We start from the raw sequence: 10,932 nt of genomic DNA on the forward strand, positions 1-10,932 counted from the left end.
CAATCAGTGCAACTAAGACGGGTAAGACGGGTATACCTGTTAGATGAAGTTATTGATAAATTTGTTGAAGATCGCAAATCATTATTGGTATATCAACGTATACCGGGTTGCAAATACGTGTTAGCTTTTAATGCGGACATTGGATCACTTTGACAGATATTCGTATCGTAGATGGAACTAATGAAAGAAATATAGGCACTTATTTTTTATTAACGTATGTGCATCGCATAGCTCCCTTTCGCAATTTATGCGAAATGTCTCAAGCCGTCACGCAGAGCTCTTATACTTATACAATGAAACATCACAGAAAATTGCCAGCAAACTGTATCTCACGCGCGTGTTTCGCTATTAATGAAACATTACGTAACTTTATTAACAGTTAAACGCGCGTGCAATTAAATTGCGTAACTGCGTATTTAACTGTTAATTATATAATCATCATGAACGCAATGTCGTAAATTCATAATCTTTCAATTTTTCACGTTAATCATCGAAAGGCATGCAATACAATGAAGATTATAGAATAATTCCATATATAATAATTATTTTGTAACAATTATATATTTATATAAAATAAACGTTGTTTATATTATAATTGTTTCATTTAATTATTTTATAGCTCCGCATCTAAGACGAAAATGTATGGACATGTTATATACTACATATATACATATACATATTATATATACATGTGTATTATTATCAAATATATATTTATCTAAAAATAGAAATTTTTTTATAAATTGTATCACAATTTCTCTTTTTTTCTCTTTCTTTTAGTCATATACAAATAAAAAACGCAATTTGATTCTATAATTACAAATTTATTGTAATAATTCTCGAAAACCATTATGAAGTTTATATAAATCTATAAGTTTATATAAATTAAATATCATAAGCTATAGAATTATAATTATATAATTGTGCAATATTTCATAGTTTCTCTTAAATAATTCACATATTTATATATGAAAATTCTCTAAAACTAGTTAGAATATTGCCACAAAACTATTTATTAACAATCAGCATATACTTAATTTATATTTTATTTGTATATTTTTCTCGATTTTCTTCTTAAGTAAAAATTTACATACATCGCGATATACACGTACATTATTTACATACATCGCGATATACACGTACACATAAATTTTTTATTACATCAATTAACAATGGCAGATACAGAGATGACGAAGTCCTGAGATCTCCGATAAAGCTGCGTCCACATGAGAAAAGGTGCGGGATAGAAAAGAACATGTGAGTCCTAAAGACTAGTAGAGGGCTGTGTCGAAAATGAAACTCAAGGTCTCCTGCAGTTTCGTTGTGTGTGTGTGTGCGTGCGTGCGTGTGTGTGTGTGTGTGTGCATGATCATTGTCTGCCCTTATATAGATTCATATAGATTCAATCATGATTCATGATAAACTTCGATCTAAGTACTTGGAAGCTCTGCTAACAATCGTGGATTCTCGGAAATGTTAAAAAAGTGCGAAACCTAAGCAAACCTGTCAATGTGCTCTTTTTGTGTTTTTTTTTAAGATCCTCTGCTTTAGATTATTCTCTTTATTCTCGTATAATTAACAAAGCAATGATCCTTATACTTCATGCTTGCGTGTACTTGGTATAAAACACGTAAGAAGTATACTTACTAAAAATATTGAATTATATTTATTAGAATAAGATAATATATGCACAAATAATAATGCATTTTCTTTATTTCAGTTACAAATTAACGTTATTATTTCTATTTTAAATATAGTGAAATTATTTGACATATTGTGTCTTTTTTACTTTTCCATGTTTTGATAATATATTTAAGAGATTTTGTTTTTCAATAAGCAAAGTACTTACGCAAATTGAAGCATATCAAATTAATAATCGGTGCTACGCAGTTATACTCAAGTAAGATTGGAAAGATGAGATTACCGATTATGCTTCCCATTTTTCCCATTATCATTTCCATACTTACTGCCATGGCTCTGATAAATAAATATAAAATTGATTATATTATTGCATTCAGCTCAAATAATTTTATAAGTTTAAATGACAAACCTCAACGATGTAGGAAAAAGCAAAACAGTTGCTCCAAGCGTAACGTTAAAAGCTTTATTCAATAATCCAACATATAAGCATGTAAGTATAAGGGTAATTAATGTATTTCTAGACCAGATTAAGGAAACAGAACACAGAAGCGCACATCCATAGCTGACGACTGTATCAAAAATTATTTATAAAAATTAATATAGAATCTATTTTTCTCCCTCTTGCTCTCTTCTAAATAATAATAGACAACTTATGTAAAAAGGAAAATAACTTACGTGAAAGATATTTGTGTTGGAGATAATTAACAAAAATGCTAGCACATAATATACAAAGACTAGAAATAGCTGATACAATAATAGTGTCGATGTATATTGAATCTGCTATAACAATCTGGAATAATCAATTTATTAAACAGAGAATATAACAAAATTTAGTAAATGTAAAAATATAAATATTTTTTATACTTAATTATCACATTGTTTGAAATTGACTTTTTTTCATATTAATATGTATCTCTTACTTGTTCACAATTTGACATTTCCTTTAATGCAACAGTTGCATTTTCTGTTACAGATGTAGAAATATCCAATATTTCGCAAAAAGTAAGATTATTTATGTCAGTATTAAGGCTGTTAAAGTTCTCTATCGTTATAAAGAGCTGTGGCTGCCAAAGGCGAAGGGTATTTAAACTATAAACGAATAGAAAATATTAATATAAATAATACATAATAAAATTAAATAAGTTGCTTAATATTTACTAAATAAATTAAGTATATAAATATGAATTAAAATAAAACATGTAATCCGTGATTATTTAAATAATTTATAGATAATATTTATCTCATCGCAATTCATTCGTAAATGTACGTCAATATAATTTATCTCTGTATCATGATTCAAATGAAAAGATAAAAAATTGCTATATATATGCGTTGTATGCGTAAGATTAATTTTATAATATGCTATCGAATATTGCATTGTTTAATCTGCGAATTGTCTTATTTATTTTTGCCGTAATCAAGATCTACATCGATGGAAAATTTTTACCGAGTTCGATAATGCTCTTCGTTAAATAGGATATTAAGAAAATAAAAAGGATATTAAAGAGTAATAATTTAATTGCAAACAAATTGCAATTAATCCGATGAAAGTCGTTTTATATTTGCTATTGTTATGTCTGATACTCTGTAATTTAGTAGAAGATTTTAGCAGACTTTCCTGAAGTATTGTATTTTTTGTGTATTTAGTTTTATTTTTATCTATGTTGATATCTTTAATTTAGTAGAAGAATTTAATAAAACACGTGATATACAAAATGTATGGAATCCGATATTACCTAGATAATGAAAATGTAAGTCACAATTAGCGAATGCAAAAATAAATATATCTTACATGCTGATAAGATCATAAATTTTCAAATCTGTGTCAATTAAATTCAACGATCAACGCAGCACAACTAATCAGGGTTTTAAATTTTTACGACGAATGATGTTACTCTATATCTCAAAAAAAAACATCGTGCAATTTTACGCATTCATCACGTGGATATTCACGTACATATTATGATATATTACTTTCACCATTTTGATAACTCTAATTTACGACATTCATGACAATCATTTTACAGAATTCGCAATTATGTCACTAATATAATAAAGAACATTGATATTACAATATTATTCATAATTATTGCGAATATCTTATCTAACAATTGAATAAATAAATTAATATATAATGACATCTATATGTATATATAAGATTTTTCATAAAGATGTGCCAACATTTGTCAGCGAGTAGAGTGCAATAAACTGAACTGATAAGTTCATGAGAAATGATTAAAAGAGATCGACTAATTCGTGCGAATATTAGCATGCAGCAAAGAAAGACAGCTCGCTGTCACATGATTGTTGAGACGCGAAAATCCATTATGTACAATTTGTATGTAGTTATTGCCATTTAAAAAATGCCCCTCCCAATGTAATTATTGTCATTTGAAAAACATCCTTCCTGCTTTGTTATGTACTGTTATGTTATGTACTTCTGTATTACGATTCTGTTTTACGATTTTCGCAATAATTAAAAAGAAATTAATAAATAAAGATCGATCAATTCGCGCGAATACCAGCACGAAGTGAAAGGAGATAGTCCATTGTTACTAATAATAACTAGTTATTATTAGTCTCGAATGCGACCAATTTCATATGTTAAGGCATTATTGGCGCCTACTTTACCTACTAACCACATAACAATAGACTATCTCCTTTCGCTTCGTGCTGGTATTCGCGCGAATTGATCGATCTTTATTAATTAATTTCTTTTTAATTATTGCGAAAATCGTAAAATAGAATCGTAATACAAAACTTTTCTATTCAGTTTAATTTGCTCCATCTGCATATAAGAGATGATACGGTATATATATAATTATATATATACCGCCTAAATATACATATACATTCTGAATATACAGGGTGTCGCAGACCATTCGTATCAGCCGAATATCTCAAAAACTGAGCGCGGCAGACAAAAATATTTCAGACAAAAGTTGTAAGGTTTCAAGTAACGCATTACATGGCGATATCAGTATGACCTTGAAGAGTGTTGTCAAGGTCACGTAAAGGTCACCTTGAATTCTGTAAATGGAAACCCCAATTTTCTATTGCATATTCTTGTAGCTTATCTCGAGTGCTTTTCAAAACACTATAATAAAGTATTTCTTCATTGAGTATTTTTCGAGTTATGAGGCTTAAAATAATTTCTCAATTTTACATATACCATAAAATATCTAGTAAAATATTCATTTCTCGATTATCTTACCTTAATACTTTTATGTACAAAATAATGAGAGGAATCAATTGGTATAAAGAAAAGACATAGTTGTTTTTAAGAAAAAATATGTAATTTGCAATTAACAATTCCATATTTTTTCTTAAAAACAACTGTATGTTTTCTTTACATCAATTGATTACTCTCATTATTTTGTACATAAAAGTATTAAGGTAAGATAATCGAAAAATGAATATTTTACAAGATATTTTACGGTTTATGTAAAATTAAGAAATTATTTCAAGCCTCATAACTCAAAAAGTACTTAACGAAAAGGTACTTAATTATAGTGTTTTGGAAAGCTCTCGAGATAAGCTACAAGAGTGTGCAAAAATATATAGGGTGTTCCATTTAAAAAAATTGAAGTGACTTTCACGTGACCTTCAAATGACTCTTCAGTGTCAAACCAATGATACCATCTTATGGCCCCCTCGAAACCATAAAACTTTTGTCTGAAACATTTTTCTCTAAAATGCTTTGTTTCCGAAATAATTGCGTGCGTTAATTAAAATGGCTCACCCTGTATACAGGATGTCCCTGAATGGTCTGTACAAACTTTGTGGAGCTGGAGAAATTATCACGTTAAATCGCATAGGTGTTACAAAACTGTGTTTAAAAACATGAATGAATCAAATTATTCATTTGATGAACTGGCGGATATCCATCTGGTGTATGGCCGTGCCGGTGGAAATGGACGGTTCGCCAGACAATATGGCGACGTGCGCAGGCTTCCTTGGAATCTAACGGAGGCCATTTCGAGCATTTGCTATAGCAAGTGTACTGTCCTGTTATGTCCGTGGCATAACCGAGGAAATAAATAAACACAGTTTTGTAACACCTATGCGATTTGACGTGATAATTTCTCCAGCTATTGCAAGAAAACTTTGAACCGTCGTAACTCCAGAAGCAAGCGTTTCCGATCCCATGTTTATGGGACATTTTCTGCTTGTTTAGGTCCCTGGAACTTATTCACAAAGTTTGTACAGACCATTCAGGGACACCCTGTATATATATATATATATATATATATATATATATATATATATATATATATATAATTAATACTCACCATAACATTCCGCAGAATTGTATGGTAACTAATAACAATATACGTGGTAGATGTGGATTCAAGAACATAAGCTTCATCTGTTGAACTCCATCTTTTAAAGATTTTGTTTTATTTTGAGATTTTGATGAATACGATCGCTCTATAGTGTTGTTTAAATTTACATCTCCCAAGGCATGTATCTGTATATATAAAATATAGCAAAGAAAAAAAAAGCATATTTTTTTCTTTTACGATTATCTGAACAACCTTTAATATAAAAAAAATATAAAATTAAACAATTAGTTTTAATGGCAATGCGAGTTAAGTATCGATCTTATAACACAGTTATTTATCATACAAAACAAATAAATTTGAAAATAATAAATACAATTGTGAAAAGTTTACGAACGTTTCGACCCAATTTTTGGGCCATCTTCAGCGCAAATATGATGATTGAACAAGAAATAAAAGGCTTTACATCAGAGTCAATTATATTAAAAGCGTGCCGTCTAAAATTACATTAAAATTGAATGATTCGGTGTCTCATTATTTTCATTTTGACAATGTAATGAAATCAGTCCAAATTTTTGTCAATGAAAAAGTTATATTAAAATAAAAAACACAAATTGAAATAATTTAAATAAATATAAACTAAAGGTACTAAAGGTAGAATTAAATAAATTAAATTAAATTAAATTTAAATTAAAAGGTTAAGAGGTTAAAACCTTATGTTGTAAGCCTTATGTTGTAAACCTTATGTGTAAAGCAAACAACAAAATTGAAATAATTTAAATAAATAACATAAACTAAATGTAGAATCAGATAAAATTAAAAATTAAAAAGTTAAGAAGTTAAAACTATATAAAAAGAAAATTACGAAATTAGACTTACTTCCAGGCATCGAAAATACTGAGAGGCCGTTAGAGGCGAAGAGAGACCGAACATTTCTGAAGACAAAGTTCGATTGGTATTCTCTGGATAACCGAGACTTGTTTATAAAAGCGAGTCAATAATAACATATAAACGTACACATACGCAAAGTCGCAAACCGTCTATTATAATAGAAAACTATGTTAAATTTTTGGCAAATTATTAACAATGTTTATATAAAACTTTTCACAATTGTATTTATTATTTTCAAATTTATTTGTTTTGTATAATAAGTAACTGTATTATAAGATCGACATTTGACTCGCATTGCCATTAAAACTAATTTGTTTAATTTTAATATTTTCGGGTCTGATATTTTGAATAATATGAAATTAATATATATATATATATATATATATATATATATATATATATATAATAATTCATATTATTCAAAATATCAAAAAAAATTAAAAATATTAATAAAAATTAAAATATTAAATATAATAAGTATATATATATATATATATATATATATATATATTAGATTAAAATGGGCTACCCTGTATATATATATATATATATATATATATATATATATATATATATATATATACACAGGGTAGACCATTTTAATCTACGCACTGAAATATCTCAAAATCCATAAGTTCAAGACAAAAATGTTTCAGACAAAAGTTGTATGGTTTTGAGGGGGCCATAAGAGGGTACCATTGGTTTGACCTTGAAGAGTTATTTGAAGGTCACATGAAGATCACCTTCAATTTCTTAAATGGAACTCCCTACTTTTTATTGCATATTCTTGTAGCTTATCTCGAGGGCTTTCCAAAACACTATAATAAAATATTTTTCCCTCAAGTACTTTTTGAGTTATAAGGCTTGAAATCATTTCTTAATTTTACATAAACCATAAAATATCTTGTAAAATATTCATTTTTCGATTATCTTATCTTAATACTTCTATGTACAAAATAATGAGAGGAATCAATTGGTGTAAAGAAAACACATAGTTGTTTCGAAGAAAAAATATGTAATTTGCAATTAACAATTACATATTTTTTTTTCGAAACAATTATGTGTTTTCTTTACACCAATTGATTCCTCTCATTATTTTGTACATAAAAGTATTAAGGTAAGATAATCGAAAAAATGAATATTTTACAAGATATTTTACGATTTATGTAAAATTAAGAAATGATTTCAAGCCTTATAACTCAAAAAGTACTTGAGGGAAAAATATTTTATTATAGTGTTTTGGAAAGTCCTCGAGATAAGCTACAAGAATATGCAATAAAAAATATAGTATTCCATTTAAGAAATTGAAGGTGATCTTCATGTGACCTTGAAATAACTATTCAAGGTCAAACCAATGGTACCTTCTTATGGCCCCCTCGAAACCATACAACTTTTGTCTGAAAACATTTTTGTCTTAAACTTATGGATTTTGAGATATTTCAGTGCGTAGATTAAAATGGCCTACCCTGTATATATATATATATATATATATATATATATATATATATATGCTTACAGGATAATTATCTTTAGACAGACCAGTATTTATACTATAGATTTTCCTAAAGACATCAAGAGCATCTTTATTACGATCTTGTGTCATTAAAAACTTGGGACTCTCCGGAAAGAAATAGAGACAGGCAGCGCCTATCAACATTGGTAATCCACAGATAGATAGATATATTCTCCAGGAATTATAGACAAAGACGCCGTCTCCAAAAACGATTGACCATGGCTGAGGAATCACTAGCCAGGCAAATACTACACAAATACATACAATAAATATTAGTTTTAGGAGAAAGTAAATTTATATTAGATTATTGATTGATAATTACTTATATAATTTCTTTTGTAATATAAAGATATTTTACCTGCATTAATTACATATCCGAACGAAACAGAAAAGCCGACAATAAGTGGAATTTTCGCTCTACCTTTATCGCCATAAAATTCCGAGCAATATGCCAGAAGAGTAGCATACGGTCCACTAACACTAATATGATAAAAATAAGACTGACCGTTAACTCAATCCTTAATTCTTAAATAACACATAAGAAGATATATAAAAAAATGGATATTCAAATTAAAATTGATTCATTCATTGTTTTCCTTCGAAAAAGTATCGAATTAATATAGTATAATGTAATATATATTTCCCTCACATAAAGCCACTGAGAAATTTGAAAAACACAAGCGTCTCAAAATTTTGTGAAAAACCTGCAAATATATTACAGATACCATCCGCCAAATAGCCGTATAATATAATCTTTTTTCTTCCTTTAACGTCAGCGAGATATCCCCACATAAAACCACTCAACATCATACCTATAGCACATTATATACACATGAACTATGATAAATATTTTATACTCTATTTTTTATCTCTTATTTTATCTCTTATTATTTTTTGTAATATAATATATATAATATATATAATTCCACCATATTATTTCAATATAATGTTTCAATTTGCACTGAAAATAATTCAAAACATATTACTACGCACCCACATAGGTGATTGCGTTCAAAAGCCCTTTATCAAATAGTGACAATCCTAAATCGCACTCCGCCGATGTAAGTATCATCGACATATTAGCTGTATCTATACTAGATCCCCATGAAATTGGGATAATCCCAATAATGAGAAGATATTGAAATTTTCCGATTCCAGCGACGGAAATCGCCGTTTCGAAATTCGCGATTTTCGTATTTGGCACATTTTCAATCACAACTGTAAATATATAGTTCTAAAAAATGGCTATATACTATATACATATTTGTACGCATTTTAAATGTCTAATAGAAAAATAAAAATTAAATAATCATTATCAACAACACAAAAACTTCGTACTTAGCCAGAGATCATTTGTTCTGGCTTTAAAAGATACTATAAAGTTTCCCACAAATTTCAATATCACAGATAAATCTTAAGTATGTCGTAGGTGTATCTTAAGTAAACTCAACTTCTATTTGATCAATATATTTATATGAATTGTGCACTTACTTGAATTACGTTGTTGAATTTTTTTTTCCTCGGGCGTATCTGTATTAGATGTACTATTGTACGACATCGCGTAATATCTATTTAATACGAGATATTATCAAAAAATTATTATGCAACATATGATCCACGATCGAAGCAGTTTTTCAAATTTTCAGTATGTACACGTTAAAACAAAAGCTTGTTCTGTTTCTGTCGTAAGAGTAGTATTTGATAACAATGATAATAGTCGATATATGATATATGATAACACTTATATACAGTATGCAGAATATATATATATATATATATATATATATATATATATATATATATATATATACAAAAAGATCTCTGACTGGATGTACTGAATATATGTACAAAAAGATCTCTGACTGGATCTACTGATGAAATCAGCTTTTATTTTCAAAGACATTTCTTCTTCGTCATCTTTCTGAGATCTCTCTCTCATCTTGTTTGTTTCATAATCTTTTTTATCATTTAAGTAAATTGGTATTCTCAATCTGCTGATTTGTTACGATCACGCTGACAATTTTGACATTTGACGAGAATCATACATACGTACATCCTTGTATATATATATATATATACAGGGTCTTCAAAAAGTCCCGGAACGCTAAAATATCTCGAAAACGATCAACTATAATGAAAAATATGTAAGGAACAAAGTTGTAGGACTAAATAAAATGTACCTAATGATGATAAGAATTTGACCTTGGATGAAGTACTCAAGGTCATATGAAGGTCATATGAAGGTCAAGTTGATTTTTTTTAATGGAACCCCCATTTTTTATTGCATATTCTTATAGCTTATTTCAAGAGCTTTCCAAAACACTATAATTAAGTATTTTTCATTGAGTACTTATCGAGTTATGAGGCGAAATAATTTCTTAATTTTACATAAACCATAAACCATCTAGTAAAATATTCATTTTTCGATTATCTTACCTTAATACTTTTATGTACAAAATAATGAGAAGAATCAATTGGTGTAAAGAAAAAACAACTGTATGTTTTCTTTACACCAATTGATTACTCTCATTATTTTGTACATAAAAGTATTAAGGTAAGATAATCGAAAAATGAATATTTTACGGTTTAAGATATTTTACGGTT

At 28.2% G+C, this 10,932-nt stretch overlaps 1 protein-coding gene across 1 annotated transcript; it reads right to left on the minus strand.

The window, feature by feature from the left end:
* Positions 1-1,007: 1,007 nt before the first annotated feature.
* LOC145975613 (uncharacterized) lies at positions 1,008-9,889 on the minus strand. The gene is made up of 11 exons (XM_083106209.1): positions 9,820-9,889; positions 9,322-9,546; positions 8,978-9,140; positions 8,687-8,808; positions 8,332-8,576; positions 5,934-6,112; positions 2,562-2,730; positions 2,317-2,431; positions 2,051-2,210; positions 1,850-1,977; positions 1,008-1,646 (listed from the first exon to the last, which is right to left on the minus strand). Exons 1-11 carry the CDS (start codon positions 9,884-9,886, stop codon positions 1,594-1,596), a joined length of 1,626 nt encoding a protein of 541 aa, XP_082962335.1. The 5' UTR covers positions 9,887-9,889; the 3' UTR covers positions 1,008-1,593.
* Positions 9,890-10,932: the final 1,043 nt, after the last annotated feature.

This window comes from Camponotus vicinus, unplaced genomic scaffold (assembly GCF_025532165.1).
Source record: "Camponotus vicinus isolate PSW18456_S1 unplaced genomic scaffold, iyCamVici1.0 SCAF_8, whole genome shotgun sequence".
NCBI lineage: Eukaryota > Metazoa > Arthropoda > Insecta > Hymenoptera > Formicidae > Camponotus > Camponotus vicinus.